This window comes from Phlebotomus papatasi, chromosome 2 (genome assembly GCF_024763615.1).
Source record: "Phlebotomus papatasi isolate M1 chromosome 2, Ppap_2.1, whole genome shotgun sequence".
NCBI classification, from domain to species: Eukaryota; Metazoa; Arthropoda; class Insecta; order Diptera; family Psychodidae; genus Phlebotomus; species Phlebotomus papatasi.
The window spans coordinates 41,380,170-41,399,262 of NC_077223.1; the positions used below are offsets into that span (position 1 = coordinate 41,380,170).

General features: G+C 35.4%; 2 protein-coding genes across 5 annotated transcripts; one reads left to right on the forward strand and one right to left on the reverse strand.

Moving 5' to 3' along the window:
• The first annotated feature begins 6,547 nt into the window (after nt 1-6,547).
• On the forward strand, nt 6,548-10,466 carry LOC129805044 (mpv17-like protein). 4 transcript variants are annotated; one of them, XM_055852853.1, is made up of 4 exons: nt 6,554-6,634; nt 6,706-6,799; nt 9,608-9,756; nt 9,822-10,466. In XM_055852853.1, the coding sequence occupies exons 3-4, from the start codon at nt 9,640-9,642 to the stop codon at nt 10,269-10,271; spliced, it is 567 nt and encodes a 188-aa protein (XP_055708828.1). In that variant the 5' UTR covers nt 6,554-6,634; nt 6,706-6,799; nt 9,608-9,639; the 3' UTR covers nt 10,272-10,466. The 4 variants fall into 4 exon arrangements, with proteins under 4 accessions (XP_055708827.1, XP_055708828.1, XP_055708829.1 ...); XM_055852852.1 differs by lacking the exon at nt 6,706-6,799 and having other exon boundaries at nt 6,548-6,650; XM_055852854.1 differs by lacking the exon at nt 6,706-6,799.
• A 3,133-nt stretch (nt 10,467-13,599) lies between these two features.
• Nucleotides 13,600-15,972, reverse strand: LOC129805045 (uncharacterized). Its single transcript, XM_055852857.1, has 4 exons — nt 15,271-15,972; nt 15,035-15,200; nt 13,903-14,755; nt 13,600-13,842 (listed from the first exon to the last, which is right to left on the reverse strand). The coding sequence occupies exons 1-4, from the start codon at nt 15,915-15,917 to the stop codon at nt 13,682-13,684; spliced, it is 1,827 nt and encodes a 608-aa protein (XP_055708832.1). The 5' UTR covers nt 15,918-15,972; the 3' UTR covers nt 13,600-13,681.
• Nucleotides 15,973-19,093: the final 3,121 nt, after the last annotated feature.

A 19,093-nucleotide genomic window follows, 5' to 3' on the forward strand; every position in this document is an offset into this window, starting at 1 on the left:
ATAATGTTCTCTCTGTGAAATTCGAGCAGCAACAGCATGAAATTTTCACTAATTTTATAAGAAATTTATATTTTACCAAATTATAGGTGATCTAAAATATTCATAGTTTCGTTAATACGTTTTATTTCAAATTCTCCTATAATTTTAGTTTGTGTTATACAAAATAAAGTCGCATGACTCAGTAATAGTCTAACTTTGTAGGGCCACGTTTTGGCATTCCCAGTAGAGACTTGACAAGCCAAGCCGGTCTCTTCGGTCGAGGATGACCTACATCCACTTCCTCTTGGAATTAGACAAGTCTTTAGCTGAATAAACAGTCTTCCTGAGACCAGTCTTTAAAATTTTCCAGTAATTCTCAATTCGCCGAACTTCCAGGGGGATTGAACATATCTCCCACTGCCTTACAAATCCTCTTTAGAATATGATTATAGACTTTCCATGACCACTTTGGCGATAATTGTCGGTCCCCGATGGGTAGCAGTCTAAGCTTTGTAGGTTATCAAACCACTCCTCTTCTTGATTTTATGGACAAAGCTCCAATGTATTCCTATCTTTTTTTTTTCAAAATCTCGCACGGAAAAATTGGGTTGTTTCTTAAAGAGATCTAGGTTTTTGGCGATCCTCTCTCTTTTGAAAATCATTTAATTAAACACCTACAATTGCTTTCTATGGAGAGTTCTAAAAATAAAATGGGTTGAAGTGGCTGAAACATCCTCTCTCTGCCTGTCTTATTGATCCCGTTCAATTATTAAACATTTTCCCACGGTATAGCACCTATTAAGTAACAGATTCCTTAGAAAATATAACATGTTAATACCAATACCAGAGTACATCGATTAATTCAATATAGTTCTATAGAGATATTTTATTAAACAATTACTTCACAAATCAAAAGTTTAAGCATTCAATCGATGATGCTTCAGTGTTTCTTTCTAAAGTGCATCACGTAATAAAGCAAAAAGCATCTCTGAAACTATTTTTAATACATTTATAAAATATTCAATGATTCAAACCCAACATTACAATTATTTTCACAGACTTTCATGCACTTCCTCTTTGAAAAACTTATCCCCACAAAAGAGACAATAATGAGAGAATAAGTTACACTTTAAGAAATTGCGAGGAGTTTGGTAAGACTACCTTTCTCATAAAATTGAGACAGTTGAAAGTTTAATTATTGTTAGAGAAACGTTTTGTCATGCGGTATTCATTGGAATCTCTATGGGATGGTATTCTGTAAATCTTCTGCGAGTGATAAAAGCTGTGAACTGGTAAGAGAAACTTTAAAACAATAATTTGCTTTAAACTTTATCATTTTTGTTTTATTTTATCACTATTGCAAAACTTTGATGACTAAATAACATTATTTTTGAATAAATCTTAAATACAAAATTCAGGTGGTAAATCGTTCAGACTTTGCGGAACGTTAGATTCTCAACTTAGATATTATATCTTAGGGGTAGGGGTATGTGGGATGCTTGGAATAGACGCAGTTTTAGAATAAGATTATTTTTCTTCTATTTTTAAATAAAATGATATGATATAATTTAACTTTTATAAAGCAATTGTGAAAGTAACTTACATTTATGATAAGGCTCAATTTCATTTTAATATAGGATAAAAGCCCTTAAATGTGCCTCACTTCAAAGGCACTTCATTTCTCCCTTATTTAAGTAACTTTTGCTTCACAACAATAATTGAAGCATTTCAATCATTCCGCAAAATGGGGAAACTTGCCATCTATTTTGCTAAAAAACTATTGCCCATTCTGTTGTAGCTCCCAGATTGAGTGTCCATTGTTCAGATCAATAAAGTTATCATGATACAAGGTAAATTTAAATTCATCCTAAAATGCTTCACAGAATTGACATTCGCATTTTCCTTCCTAGAATTTGTATAGGTGTTTGGATGAATTGAAACAACAAGCTCTCTGTTAGGTATTTTATGGAAATCAGGTGATGCACACATTTTCCTCGGAAGATGAACACAATAATTGTCTCAATTTAAATTTAACTTACATCATCGAAATGAAACTATCATCAGTTTCTGGGGAGGGTTCGAATGTTCATATTTATTAATGGTATATCCAAATGGAGAATGGAAATGGTACCTACTCTAGAGATGCATTTAGAACTTGTTCATATTGCAAACGCAATGGAGCATTTTTGTCTTCAAATGCTAAATTATGATTATCGTAATTGAATTAGGGTAAGTGTGCCAAATTCCGGCCAGCTTGCAATTCCGGCCACCTTTTTTGTTCCTCGAATTTTCATGAATTTTTAGTTTTTACATACTCCAGAGATTATACAATGCAAAAGAATAACAAAAAATGTAGCTTCGACAAACGAGACGACGTGAAAAATACATTTAAAGAATTCTCGAAGGGCAAGGAACTATGAAAATGAAGGTGGCCGAAATAGGGCATCAAAGCTATGTCTACATTTTTATTCATTTTAAAATGTATTAAGAATGAATTTAAAGTAAATAAAGACGATAAACTATCTACAAGGTTCTAAGGAACACTCCTTAAGTAGAAGGAATGAAAAAAAATCAATTTCTATTAAATATATTACATTACAATCATGAGACTTTGGTGCTTGCATGCAACTATGCCGAAATTTGGCACACTTACCCTAAGACTTTCTTAATTGAAAATGTCGTCATTAAAGCTTTACTATTCTATTTATTGATTCGATAAAAATCAAAGCAAAAAGTAAAATGCATGTTATTTTCTAATACTCGGACTCTAAGAACTAAAAAAAAGCCCTTAGAAAATAAAATTAACTCAACTAGAGTCCAAGCCGTTATATGGACTTCAGACATAATTAAGGCCTAGCCTAGCCTTGTGGTTTAACTGTTCTAATTTTTATAAGCTAAGATTTTTTTGGAAATTAACTTAGGATTGGATCATTAAGGGCAAATAATATATTATATTCTATAAAAAAAGAATAAAAATGGTTACTGTTTAGGATTGTGAGACCATCGGAAACTGAGCTAAACCTTCAGTCTGAAGGCCACTTTGGACTTAGATTCTTGCGGTCTTTAGAGCACCATAAGTCGATTTTCGCGATCCTTGAGAATATGTAGTCTGTAAAATTTGACAATAAATATTTAGGCTCAAATGAACATCTATTGGCACTTTAAGAACTCGTGTCATGACCTATTGGCTCCTTAATTTGTACCATTTGGCATATGAAATTTGACCATCTATTCTTATAGTAAATTGTAAATTAATGAAAAATTGTCGTATAACTTGCATTTTATTAGATACATCAAATAAATTTCAATATTATTACAAAATTACCAATAAGAGTTCCCTGTCAAATAGGTGTTCCTTCAACCCTATCTGTTTATTTTATTTTTACTTTCTCTATCTATCTATCTTCTTTTATTGCTAGAACTCAAGGAGAGAGCAGTTATATAATTCACTTTTTTCAACTTGTGACACGGCTAGAGGCCAAACGGTAAAAGTTATCGACTTCCGGTCTTCGACGACCCTCCTCACCATAATTCAACATTATCTAGGACCTCTAGGACCTCTAGGACAGTCTTTTTCTCTTACCCTCACCCCCTCCTACCCCTTCAAAACCATGTTTTTTTGGTTTATTTCGAAAATATTTTAGAGGTAGTCAAGACGAATGTTTCGTCCTTGGATACCTATGTTCGAAAACCATTTCGATATCCAATTTACGAACATCAGAGTTTAACAACTTTGGACGGCCTATTTTTCAACCGTTTTGCTTAAATTTCAATTTTTTTGAAGGATTTTGAAATTTTGAAATTTTGAAATGTAATATATACCCGTAAATGATTTACTTTTTCATTTTTTCGTATACTTGATGCTAAAATATTTTAAAACCTACTTTTATGAAGCAATTTCTTAATTAGGAACAGTTTTTTTTAGTTTATCAATAAATTTTATCGCTAGTAAAGCGATATGTACCCAAAAAGCATGCGAAAAGATAATACACGGATAGCTCTTTCTCGTGAGTTTGAGCACTTCACAAAGCTAAGACGCTTTGTTTTTTTATTAATTCTTTTACCTAATCCTATTAGTGATGTTAATGAAAATCATGTTGATGGTCCCCCGATCGATTTAAAGAAGAATCTACACATTTATGTATGTTTCACATAAGTTTTAAAAGATATTTTCTCACTTATCTTTAGGAAATTTCCTCTAAAATAGGTACTTCATATTTTTGGATAATGACAAAAACCAACAAATGAGGCATTTAGAGTGATCGGAGCGGGATGTCTTAGATGAGCAAAATTGTAGTCCTAAGTGATGCCTATTGCCTGGTGTCAATGAATTTTTAATATTTTGTTTTATTTATTTTATACAAATTTATAAAACCTCACTTTAAGACTATTTTTATGGTAATTCTTAGAGAAACTCCAATTTTACACCCTGAAGTAGTGGTTTTACAAAGTCTTTTGTTATTATCAAAATTGAAGCACAGCTAATGAGCTTTCTAACGGATCCATACTTTTTAAATTCTGTTCACTAGAACCTGAGATATAATGGATAATGTAAGGCAAAGCAGAAAAAATATAAAAGTCTTAATAAAAAAAAATGTTACGTGTTGGAGCAAAACCAAGACTAGATTCTTAATCAGGTGACTTGACTCTATCAAACGTACCATGTGAGATCTCCGTTAGCAAAACCGTGTTGCATAGTGTAATCAAATAGTTATTTTGACTATAATACCCTAGACTTATATGATGGGCACACCTACAACTTAAGTAAAAAGATGGTTAGACTACATTATCGTCAGTTTCCCACTAAGTCGTCTCTCAACTTAAACCATAAGTCTGTCTAGGGCATTACAATTTAAACTTAATTTCAGATAGAACAAGGTGAGGATACTTTGAGCTATGGAGCTACATAGATATACGATTTTTTGGCATCTAAAGAAAGCTGAGCCTTACAATAATTTAATTTAGACCCACAATTGTATTCTCTATCTAAATCATAATACATTAAAACCCAGTTTCCTTTAGAAATATGCGAAAAAATGTTTATCAATGTAGTCCCACAACTCAAAGTAGCCCCACCTCTCCCTATAGTTGAAAATTTGTTCAATTAAGTCAATTAATCAATGGAGGTGTAGGGGGAACTGGGGCAGTAGTAAACTGGGGTAGTTGTAAACACTGTGATTTTTTAAATTAATTTTAAGACTCCAGAGGATAAAACCCATAAGCATTCATAGATACCATGGGGATGTATGTCCACAGATGAATTAGTCAATAAAACCCTAATACTTTAAAAAATAAAAATCATTTTCCCGAAAATGTTGATATTTCGATTATTTTGGTCATTTGGGTTTCCACTTGGGAATTCAAAACTGTGTAAAATAATCGAAATGTAGCAATACCAGTTCTTTCCTACATCTTTTAGGATTATATTAATGCATTTGCTAGAGAAATTGAGATTCTCATTATTTCAAAAGAATTAATAAATTGGTGAGAAAACAGCATTTGGGGTAGATGTAAACAGGCAATTTGAATTTCACAAAATGAGTAGGTAAAAGAGCGGGAAAATGACCTTCATGCGAAATATCTATAACTCATAGATTACGAAAAAAATTGGTGGCGCTGTGTTCAATAAAAAGTCACATGATGTCAAAATATGGGGAAAATCCATTGAAAAATGTCTTTGACTTGCATGCTTTTAGTTTTTTTGCTATTTTAATTATTCTTTGTAAAAAGTGTCGTGATTTTTTGAAAAATATACAGTCTTTATATATCTCTTAAGTAATTAAAATAATCGAAAGTGGTGCAAAGTTAATTTCAAGGGTGGAAAAAAAGGGTGTTTACATCCTCCCCAGAAAGTGTTTACTTCTACCCCAGGTATTTTGTGAAAAGAGAAAAATGCACGGTGGCACAAATTTTATTTTTATGGAAAACTCAATTGTTTTCCAGCATCCGCATTACCTTTGATGTATTGCCTATACCCAAGGGTAAAACATTAGCTAAGAAAGATTTTCCAAAAAATTACGGTGTCTTTGGAAAATCACCTCAAATTCGCATCTATCGAAAATGGTTACATGTGCCTCAGTCTCCCCTAGTCAAGGGGAATTATTTGTCGAACATTAAATTATTATCTTAATAAATTGTTCTCAAGATTACATAAATCCATTTAATTTTCTTATAGTATTTCTAAAGTTGTATCATTCCTCTCAAAAATATTGAGAAGTTCAGAAGTGCTGTTGGACACTTAGCGATGAGTTTAAAGAAGTAACGACCACATGCTATTCTGTTAGTCAATTGAACTCAATTGTGGTCAATTGAAGAGTCTTGTGTACATAGGTTCAGCTTAGAGGGTTTTTGTTTCTGTTTTAATGATAAAAATGTAAGCTTTAATATTTTTTTAATGAACCTCAAAATTTATTAAAACATTTTTCAATGAACTTTTACACAATTGAGAGATAAGTCTCAAAGTCAAACAAAAATCCCAAATGGCTATAAAGAAACATTTTTTAAGCTGATAAACCCTAACATACTATCTCAAAACGAAAGATAGTGGAATCATTCTATGAAATATCACACTTCAGTCATTTGTGGTCAACCGAACCATTTCAAAGTGTTGGAACAAAAGGGGAATAATTGGCAAAATTAATCCTACGCAAACGAAGTAATGGAGTGAAAGTGTAATTATCTCTTAATTTCTTACTTATTCACTGTTAATCATTATTCCGCCATTAGATATTTTGAGATGAAAGCGTGATGTAAAATGACGGCTATCCTTTTGAGGGAAGATGGAATAGAGATGTGCCGAAAGTTACTTTTAATTAATTGTGTGAGTTTGGAATATTTCACCCGGTCGCTCAACACAATAAATAATGATATACCTTCCGACTCCCCAATTAGAGCCAAGGGCGCTATTTAATTGGGGTGTAATTATTAATTCATCAATTTTCCGAGTGAAATTTATTATTAACCATTTGACTGTGTAATTTTTCAACCCATGGAAAACGGTCACGCGAAAAAGGCCGGAAATTTGTGATAAATAAAGTGAAATTATTTGTAATCATCTGGAATATTTCGTAATGCTGGAGCTGGACCAATTTATTTGATTCATTTTGGCGAAATATATTTGTCCAATGGGTTAATCAATTTGGAATAAAATTCCTTCAATGACTTATTAAATGAAAATTCATCAATTCATCTGTTTTACAAATAGTATATGATTGCTATTTAGCTAAGCGCTTGATTTTCGTTTGAACCCACCAAATACCGGGATTTTAAAAGCATCTGATATGAAAATTATATAAAATAAAATTGTAGCCAAAACAGAAAAGAAAAACATCAAACAGAAAAGAAAAAGTATAAAGCACGATTTTGGTGCTTAATGGCCTCTACACATTGAATGAAATTTTCGTCAAAAATTGCATTTGTGAAGATAATCGTCAGCACTGCTGTAGGTGGAAACGTCAAAATTCTGTTAAGAATGCATTTTTTAACGAAAACTATTCTCAATGTGTAGAGACCTTAAGAAATCTTCATTTAAGTTTTCCAAAAGTGCGTTTTTAAATGCTTTCTTACAGCAGACTCTCATTCAATCGGTTCTTTTTCAATCGGGCGAAAAATTTTGTTGACAATTTTCACGTTTAATTATGAAGCTAATTCGCTCAAATTCGCTGTAGCTCTTCCTATTTTATCGTGATTCTTCATAATTGAGCGCTTTTTGTAGAATTTACAAAGGCTTTGACGTCCAAATCTATCGATAAACCGGATGACATTTTGCCCCATATTCCCGATTGAGAGAGAGTCTACTGTATGTATATTTGAGACTAGAGCGCCTCTGGTCCTCTGGTGTCGGTTTAACAAACTTCACTGGTTCTAGAGAATGCTCAGCTATAAGGTCTTCGACTTTGTCTTTATGAAGAATCAAATTTGTTCATTAAATCTAGAGCTGGGCACTCAATGGATCAATGGTAGAGTACTTATTCTATGTTGTAAGTGTCCCGGATGTGAATCTCTTTTAGGTCACCAGAAATTTTTCTGGCATTAAAGGTGTTCGAATTGCATCCAATAAGCTTCATTGCACTTGATTCCACGGGGCATGGGACTAGCAAATCCATGTCTGTATAAGAAAAAAATGGATGTCCCGAAAATCTCGCTTGCAATATGGCCTAGTTCCTTTATGGAACGTCGCACCACCATTATTATTATTATTAAATCTGAAGCTATGATTATACTAAATACCCTAATCATTACTTTCAGTTCGTAATTGATAACCTTGGTAGGAATCTATTCAAATTCTTATTACTTCGAGGCCCTTACAAGTCCCAAATATGTTAAAGAAATGTACGTTCATGAGTATGTAAGAGGAAACAGAAGATCATTTTGATTCTCTAAGGTTATCATATGATCCTTCAAAACCCTAAGTTACTGTCTTTAACAGTTTCATCAGTTTTTTTAGATTTACCCGATTTACCAATTAATAATTTATATTTTTTCATCTGTTAATTTGAAAATTCGACCAAAGCCACGTAGAAAAAAATGTCTGAAAAATCATCACTTAGCAAACGATTCCTTATCAATTAAATAAAACCCAATAAAACCAGCTCAGACTTGTAAGATATTTCAGAAACCTTTCAAATGATTCCGAATTTATTCCAATAAACTGAGAAATAAGCCATCCACAACCTTTTTTATTTTGATCTTGAAAAGCCTTATTTGGAATTAATCAAAGTCATTTCCCTATACGGATGTAGGGTGAAAGGAATGTCTATTGACACTTTAAGAACTCGTGTCAGCACCTATTGACACCCTACTCTGTACCATTTGGGATACGAAATTTGAACATCTTTGTTTATAGTAAAAGGTATATTACAGAAAAAAACGTTATATTACTTATATTTTACTAGATACATTAAATAATTTTCAACATTTTGACGAAAGTGTCAATAGGGGTTCCCTGACGAACAGACGTTCCTCCGACCCTAACCTAGGTCTACATAATCTATCTGAAAATGAGAAATCAAAAAAAAACGTTTTCTCTGTTGACTTTGAGCGATTACTTGTTGCAAATAAACAAACACATAATTTCAACTTGGTTGTTCCCGGCTTCTTCTAGAGAAGAACCAGATCGAAATTTCGTGTTTTTCTATTTGAAAAACAAAAAGTTTTTGTAGGAGAGGGGACTGTTAGATGCAAAACGAAATTCATATTAATGATCCTTGATTTAACTTAGAGAGAGTCGCACAGTCACCAAGTCACTATCCAAAACCGTTTGGCCTCTAGTTCTGTTAAACTTTTAAAATATCAATAAATCATAGTAAAACCTTTCTTGCGCAAAAATGTTTGCAGAAATTCTCGTTGATAAACCCCTTGACACATATCTTTTCCAAAAAGTCTCCATTGATTTCTCTGCATATTCCACTCGGCTCGTGGTTGGAGAAACGTGTTTCAGTGCAAATAGAACTGCCGACATGGAAAACCATGGAATTTTAGTAAATCTACTGCGTGTGTTTTCTATAAATGAAACAATTTTGTTAAGTTTGCAAAGCAAAACAGGATGAGATTGTGTTAACGTGCCAATTTTTTCCAATGCAGATGTTCAATGCGGAAAAATGCTTTAAAGAACTTTCTATACTTTCAGGGGTTAACATTGTGTGTGAATAGTCAAAAGAAATGGCCTTTCTGAAGACCTTCTTCAAGAGGAAGCCTCTTGTGGCCAATTCCTTGATCTACGGGTCTTTGTACGTTGGAGCGGAATTCTCTCAACAATGGGTAACCAGGAAAATATTCGTAAGTAGTTTAAAAGATGGTTTTAGTGTGGGTTTCCAGCATTGAGTTATTCTGTTCTATTTCAGACAAAACCACCTGAGCCGATTGATAGGGCGGCTTTGGGAAGATATGCTGTTATGGGTACTTTCATCTATTCTCCAATTATGTACGGTTGGTACAAATGGCTCGATAAGAAATATGTGGGGACGACCATTAGAATTTTGGCGCCAAAACTCGCTCTGGATCAATTTCTTTTAACTCCCGTCCTACTTACTGTCTTCTTCACGGGAATGTCCACAATGGAGGGAGCTGAAGATAAATTCCACGAGTGCCAGCAAAAGTTCCTACCTACATTCGTTCGTTCCTGTCTCTTCTGGCTGCCCGTTCAAACCCTCAACTTCATCTTCATTCCACCCGCCTTCAGAGTCACTTTTATGGGATTCTGTGCCTTTGCATGGGTCAACATCCTTTGCTGGGTAAAACGCCAGGATGTTACTCCTGCGGATTCTCTCACAGCGGAAACTCACATGGATTGAGTGCCTTTAGATAGCTTTTAAAATGCACGTACAAGTTTTTTAAAGCACAATTGCTAAATGCTGAAACCAAAGCACTAGTTAAATGATTTTGAGCACTTTTACCGTGCAATTGTAGGTTAAATTGTTAACTACAGCCTTACTAAATAAATTTAAGCATTGTAGACAATTTACAATAAAATTCGAATCTTGAGAGCACAACTTCGACTTTACAATAACATTGTGAAATTAATAAATTCTTGATTCAGTTTGTTAGAATAGGAACTTAGTTACAGTGAAACTCATCTTTAGAGAATTTCTAGTTGTCTAAATGGAATTTTAACCCGAAGCATTTTTATGAAAGAACAAGCGCCTTACAACCTCACTCAAGTGGTACCGCATGACTTTTAAAGGCACGCAGCATTAGGCATACGTATGTATACGTAGTCGTTATGAATACCTTAAATACTGCGTCACCAAGTGACTAAAAAATTAATATGGGAGCACTTCCGGTAATCGCCAGCGGAAATTTATTTCACCTCAAGAAGAAAAACAAATTTTCTGTCTCGCCCAGAGCTTTCGGTCCGGATGTGGACCTTCTTCAGTGGTCGACTAGACTATGTTTTTTTCAGGAAATCTTTAAAAACTTCAGGAAATCAAAAAAAATAGTCTAGTCCGACCACTGAAGAAGGTCCACATCCGTACCGAAAGCTCTGGGCAAGACAGAAAATTTGTTTTTCTTCTTAAGGTGAAATAAATTTCCACTGGCGATTACCGGAAGTGTCCCCATAGAATATCCATCACGCCAGCTCATTATCCAACAAAAAATTAATAATTTAACAGTAATTCAAATGAAGGTAAGTTAAGTGTCCAAACTTCAAACGTCGACGTCAGTATATCCAAATTAAACTAATTTGGCGTGCTATACGACCATCAAAATTAAAGACCAAAAGTTACTGCTTAAAATCACCCAGTGCGACATTTTGGGTATCATAGACTCACTTATTCGTAAGCATCCTGACCTTCTAATGAGAGATGATTTCTAGTTAGAGGAAAAATTGCGTCAAAGGAATTTTAAACCTATACACTAGGGTGTTTCAACAAGGAAAAAATTTTTTGGCACTATTCTCACGGTGCTGTATTTGATGAGACAAGAAACTTTTTCTTCGACGACCATGTGATCAGACGCCGTTTAGAGGTGGCTGAACGACCCTCTCTGTAGTGTAAAATCAGAAAAATGTTCTACAGAGAGGGTCTTCCAGCCACCTCTAAACGGCGTTTGATCATATGGTCGTCGAAGAAAAACTTTCTTGTCTCATTAAATACAGCACCGTGAGAATAGTGCCAAAAAAATGTTTTCCTTGTTGAAACGCCCTACTATACACTGAGGTCACAGTATTCCTTGTCGGAGTACGGAGTCTGATTGAGGCTGATTACTTCTGACCGGAGAATAGACATATTTTTTGATAGCAGAGTTGCTTTAATATCCATCTCAGGATACAACTCCCACTCGTCGGCGCTTGAGTACCGAAAAATGATAAAAATGGTTTCGCTTAACCCTTTAAGGACGATTGGATCACCGGTGATCCAAAAATGATTTTTTTCCTACGGCCTTTTGAAGCTATGCTTTGTTCTAAAAAATCAGAAAAAGTGATTTTTTCAGACCCTCAATTTTTGACCCTGTCGTCCTTAAAGGGTTAACTGAGAGATCACTCTTCATTGGGTACCTAGGTACTGTGATGTAGCAGGTAATGAGAAGGCGGACCGCCTCGCAGTGACAGAAGCGAGACCGAATTCATCGGTCCTGAACCTACTGTTGGATTATTCCCCAAAAAAATCATCAAGGGAGATTTACTCACACAACACCAAACGGTATGGATTGCTACAGAGAACTGTTGCATATCCAGACTTGATCATTGTGAGAATTTTTACGAACTTTAGTTCAATGTTAATTGTATTTATGTACAGAGAAACGTCAATCAGAGCAAGTTACACTTAAACCATCCAGTTTTTTCTCAGTAGAGATAGGAAAAATTCCTGCTTCCACCCAGAATCGAACTGGAGACCTCTCGTTAACTAGACGAGTGCTCTACCAACTTAGCTATGGAGGCCACATGCTCTGCTTGACTTACTACACGACCTTAACCAATTGCATTGTCCACTACAATCGCTTACTCTCGGGATTGCGAGATTTCCAAATCGTTTCCAAATATCGCAGCCTCGAGAGTAAGCGATTGCAGTGCACCCAGTGCACAATGCAATTGGTTAAGGTTGTGTAGCAAGTCAAGCAGAGCATGTGGCCTCCAATAACTCAGTTGGTAGAGCACTTGTCTAGTTAACGAGAGGTTTCCAGTTTCCAGTTCAAATTCGATTCTGAGTGGAGGCAGGAATTTTTCCTATCTCCACTGAGAAAAAACAGACTTGTTCATTTTGTAAGGACTGTTGAGCCTGGAGGAGTTGGAGGGAGAAAGCCCGTCCTGACGAAGGCTCTTTCAAGTCAACGGTACCAATCACTGTTCAGCTGGGGTGATAACTCTGAGAAGTGCTATAACGGCTAACTTCAAATTACGATATAGCTGTAGTTCCGCTAGATGGAGTTGTGAGTGATCGACGAGTTATTCCGAAGGCACAATCGAATCGGCTCCTCAGTCGGTCTTCATCAGCAAAGTAAGGAGGAAGCCTAATTCGTGGCTTCTTGGAATGGGCTATGGGACTCAATCTCCGGGAGGCTGGCGATGAAGGGTGTTCCAGCATGTTCTTGTGTGGGGCCTGTAGCATTTGTGCTACAATTTCACAAGTAGACGGGAAAAGGACGGAGTACCTGGTGCGCTGTGTTCTTACCGGACACAATGGGACACATTGAGTATACAGTGTAGCACGATCTGTAAGGGTTGTAGCAACACTGAGGAAACGGTCCTGCATTACTTATGTGACTTTCCCAGTCTCTACAACAGAAGACAAGTATAGCTAGGTAAAGCAGTACTCTCTTGGAAATAACTACCAAAACTGAAGAAGACCTGTATAATGGAATTTATCCTGAAGACTGGCTGGCTACGCAACCCTTAAACCAAGGGGTTATAATGATCGAGGATGCATAATGGGCCTATATTGAGACCTAGGTGCAGACGGTGAGCTGCTGTCTCATGGAGTTCGTGGTAGATGAATAGGCTGATCTGATCTAAATCTAGTGATTAAAATCGGTAATCCATCAAAGAGGTTCTTGGTTAGAAAAAGTCAATGTCATTTTTCTCTTGACGATTCTATACTTTTAGTCATATGACTTTTATAGTCCTCAAATATAACTATGATAACGCGTCAGACTTACCTGCTAAAAAAAATCACATTGCAAGTATATGTTCAATACTGATAATTTCCAGATATTTATTTTCCTTTTAATAACCTATAACATAAATATATAAAACAAACTTCTTTCACTAGGTTTTTCTGTATTCATCCTCAGAAATCTCAACATAATGCCTGATTTCATTTTCCATTTCTTGTAAAATTTCCTGACCTTGCTCGACTGTTGGTACAACAGCTGTGTCAGCAGAGATGGCAAAGTGCATTTTCCCTGCATAGGTTAGAAGCGTTATCCCTAAAATTTAAACAATAATTTTAGATCTATCTTTTCTTTAATAATTTACATTTTTCCTACCAATTCCCGTAGTATCCCGATGAGGTACGGAAAAAGACAAATTTGTTATTTTAAAATTTCCCAAATGAGCTTCCTCTGTTGGTCCAGGAAGATTACTGAAGACCATCGTGGCCAATTTGCTGTCCAAAATCCCACTGAGCACTGGATATGGCAATATGTACCCGAAAATCGTCATTATGGCAAAATTTATTGCATAATCGGATTTTGATCGAACTTTATCGGTTTCCTCTTTAATTTTTGAAACTTTCGAAGTGATATCCTTAACATTGGATGCTTTTCCAAGAGGTGGAACAATTGGAAGCCTTTGGAGGGCAACTGAAAATTTATTTTCAAGCCTCATTTCCTTCTGTAGTGCCTCAACACGTGCTGGAACAATAATTTTTATGTTTTTGGGAATATTTTCCGATTTTGCAAAATACTTGTAGAGACTCGATGAAAGTGATGTCAAAATCAAGTCTGAAAATCTAGCATCGGGGATTTTCCTTTTAAGTTTTCTAAGGCATGGTAGAAGATAAGATTCCTCTGTTTCATGGATCCAGAAAGAAGTTTTTCTGCCACTTAAACTTGGTCCATGTAGGGAATTTAGATCTGCAGGAGTTGATATGTGTTCGACTAAATAAAATAATATGCTAATTATCATTTTCGTCCACTTAAAGGTGTTTTGAGCAGTATTCCGGAGATATAATAAATTTTCTTTGACTTTTATACGAGCTTCTTTGCTTGGATAATGTTCAGGAAGAGTTTCAGAAGATCCGTTTAACGGAGTAGTTGTTAATTGATCGGCTATACCTTCGAGAAAAAATCTCAAAAGAGCCACTCCATCACCCAATGAATGATGAACTCGGCAAATGATCTAAAGGAAATTTTAGGTTTAGCTCCTGATATAGGAAGCTATATAGCCTAATGACCTAGACTTGCGACTTAAGCCGAAAGGCGGTTTAATAATCAAAATAATGATTTTAGTAAATTCCCATCAGTTTCCCACTGATTAAGACGTTTCTCAGCTTAAGCCAAGAGACGGATTAGTCAGAAACTGATGACAATGTAATCTGATCATTATTTTGATTATCATTACGTTTAGCCGTTTCTCGGATTAAGCCGTAAGTATATCTTGGGCATAAAGTGAGCTTACCGGATATCTAATTAAGCCGTTTTCCCGGAAAGGCTTTCTGCAAACTAGTATTTCCCAAAGACATGAATGATCCCCATGCGATATTTCAGTATTAGAAATCATTCCAAACCATCTTCTAAGATCTTCAGATGTTAAGAATTCAGATGCTGTAGGAATATCCGTGCATCTGCAAAAGTATTTGATTGTTATCGACAATGCCAAAATGCAAATTTTTATTGTCGATGAACAATCGTTACCTTACGTAGTCCTCAATTCTGGTGTTACCCTTTGTCCAGTAACTATACCCAAGTTCTCGATTTAAGTGATAAAAAATTTTTTGATAAGACTCATTTTTACAAGATGCTACATTTTGGAATTTATTCCTTATCATATCAACAATTATTCCAGATTTATCTTCCGAACTATTTGCATTCGCAGGTGTTTTATCTTCCATCAATACAAGAATATTAATAATACTTGTCCAAGTTTCACTTTCAACAGTCCATACTGCGTCATTAGCATCAAGTATGCCCTTAAATCTTTCTCCATGCCTAACTTTCAGCACAATATTTACAATGTTTCGGTAAATTAGACAAATTCCAAGAATTATTGAAAAAATTGGAAGAATAAATAAATAAACAGCACAAATCTTAGCTAGATTCACACCATCGTTATTGCTAAAGCACTTCTGGAACTGTTTATTTGTTTTTAAATTAACTAGAATCGCTATGAAAATTCCAATCAAAATACCAATTTGTGAAGTTGAAAATGTCGATGCATTAGAGGTTTTAAATAGGGTCTTTTGGAAATTGCGCACAGATTCACTATTGAGAGTATCATTGGTAAACTTTATCCAATTGCTCGTGTTTTGCACTTGATTTTGCACAACTTCAAACCAACTCATATTATTTCAGTAAGTTGATATTTGAGAAGGTCTTACAAAACTGAAAATATTCTATGAACTTTCTCATACTTTTATACTTTCCAAAGAGAAGTCGTACAAGGGCTGACTTAATTGTTTTAAGTGGTTGCATAAAGAAAAATATTTATTATTAGATTATAAGACTACATGTGAGATTGCGTGGAAAAGATTTTCTAGTTAATCTTTCAAATAAGCTATAATAAAAAACCTTTTTTGATCTATTCTTTTATGACCGAAGAATTTCGAATTTATCGATCAAGCGGAAGCTCTTCAAAACCCTCAAGGCCAAACTGAAGAATAAATAATATCTCCAAAATTTATACGTCCAATGCTCTCTTAGACTGAAAATACTGAAAATTGCCTTCGTCAGAAATTGGGAAAGTCGCTTATCGTTGATTCTTAAGTTTTGCTAGAGGCCCAGACTTTACAAAATGTTCAGAATCGCCCGATTAGATTAACTTATTGCCGTACAAATTGTTGTCTCATTAATTGTGTTGATAAATAATGTTTTGGAGATCTAATTCAAAGCCACGCACGATGCAGAATTAGGGTAATCTGGGGCACTACTGAACACGAGGTAGCACCGAACACTGCAATTTTTTAATTAGATATTAGACTTCAGAGGACGAGAGCTGTATGAATTCAAAAATACTACAGAGATTCTTCAGTGACTACCACTGAAGAAATGATCATGATAGTCCAAGTAGTTTAGAAATAGAAATCGGTGTTCGGTGCTACCACATGTTCAGTGGTGCCCCAGTTTCCCCCTATGTACAAAATTTATCCTTTACAATTTTACAGCTCGGACTCCACAGAGAGAGTAGTATATGTATATAATTCTTAAATTTTTTCATCACCAAAATTTCAACCGTCCCGTCCACCCTCCAGGGACCACTTTTCTCAACATATTTTCGCACTTTAGTCAATATCTGAGAAATTATGTCACGCTGTTTGTCCATCTGTTTGTCCACGTCTGTCCGTCCGGCCGTTACCATGCCTAGTGCCTAATGGTGTCTACACACTAGAAGCAATTCTCGTCAAAAATTGCCTTTAAAAAAAAAAATCTGACGTTTCTGCCTACAAGGATAGGGAAAATTTTCTTTAAAAAGGCATTTTTTAAAGAAATTGCTCCTAGTGTGTAGAGGCCATAAAGGTTTAGGTTTAGAGATAGAGACTTGAGACTTGCGGCAAAAAAGCCATGTTGTTTTGAGATTACTCGAAAACGGGCTGTGCGATTTTATTTTCGTTTTTATCAGTCGGACATTTCCTGATAACGGTTTTTCAAGATCAAGGATTAAAAAGCCTCTAAAGAGGCTAGAGAATGGAATTCTCAACCCAATAGTACCATATTTGGGCCCGTTAGAAAGGTCTTGGAATTCTTCACAACCGATCCTAATCGATTACTAATTTTTATTTATCCGAAATTTAATTATAATACTCCCTCCTAAGGTAATTTGGGCATTGTTTTCTGTGATTTATAAAGCCGTTGAAAGCGGTTGTGAACCTGTAATGTACCGGTTATGAAGCGATAAGTAATTTTTTTCAGAAAACGACGTTTGTTACTCTTTTTATGAGATCTTTTGAGTGATTTGTAAATCGATTCCAATCGATTGAGAACCCGTATACGGTAAATGATGTGAAAGTACTTTTGAGGGATAGCATCTAAAAGTCACGAGTTTTTTGAACACCTCGCAATGCAACGACTCTTTGCTACCTCCCTTTCATTTTACATTTTCACTTTTCGCACAATAAGAGGATTCGAATATAATTTTTTCAAAATAGATTTGGACGACTACAGAACTTTTAAAATAAGTAAGTCAAGGAGAGGGCACTCTGTGTCCCGGGTTCGAATCCCCTTTAGGTCACCAGGAATTTTTCTGGCTTTAAAGGTGTTCGGATTACGTCCAGTGAGCTTTACTGCACTTGATTCCACGGGCATAGCACTGACGATTTCATTCCGTATAAGAAAAAATAGTAATGCATGTCTAGAAATCCTCTTGTGGGAAGGCCTTGTTCCTTCATAGAATGTTGTGCCAGCATTATTATCATTATAAGTCAAGGAGAGGGACTCCCTCCGGATGCGTCAGGGTGTGCAGTTCTTTTAGGACAGGAAAACACTAAATTCTTTCTCTTTGCCAAAGATTTCGACGTTTCATCCCACCTTTCCCAGAGTGGTCAAATCTATGATTTGTTTCTGAAATTCGACACATTGTCTATCCACTACTCCAATTGAGGATTACAGCATTGTCTTTGGATCTAAGACATATAGATCCAAAGATAATAATTTACAGGTAAAATTGAAAATTTGTCCCGGGCGCTCTTTCTTGGGTATTGATCTGAAGCCAACCCAGATTTGGCTTGACTTTCTCCTCAACTTTGTTATGCTATTGCTGCCGTCAGCATTCTACCAAAAATTCAGCGCTTTTAAAAAACCAATATAAGCAAATTTGTGAGTCATTCGTCTGTCAACGATGATCTCAATTGCTGAATTACAATTTATACTGAATGATCTTTCATAACTCGCTATGGAAAGAGGAAGATTTTCTGTGCATTATTTAATGTAGGGTGAGCATCTAGTTGTAGTAAGACTATGTCTAGCTCTAGGTAGTCCACAACTCTCTACAGCGTCTAGTTGAGATTGACGACTTTGGTTTTAGTACTTTTTCACATTTCTTCTTGAGTCATGGCCTCTACACACTAGAGAAATTTATGTCCATATTGGCTCCGTTCAGTAATAACCTTTCGAAGAGACAAAGCTACTGCAAAGCCAAGCCAAACCTATTCGAAAATCTACCGGAAGCCTAAAATGCAAGTTCATATACCCGCCGCTTTAGCGCTGATTGTTTTGCCATTTCGAATTTACAGTAGACTCTCACTCAATCAGCTCTTTCTCAATCGGGCATCAAATTTTGTTGACAGTTTTCACGCTTAATAATGAAGCTAATTTGCTCAAATTCGCTCTAGTTCTTCCTATTTTATCGTGATTCTTTATAATTGAGCACTTTTTGTGGAATTTACAAAGGCTTTGACGCTAAATTCCATCGCTAAACCGGATGACATTTTGCCCCATATTCACGATTGAGAGAGAGTCTACTGTAGATATTCTTGACACTTCAATCGTCAAGTCAGCAACAGTGTACAAACTACTGCAAAAAGTG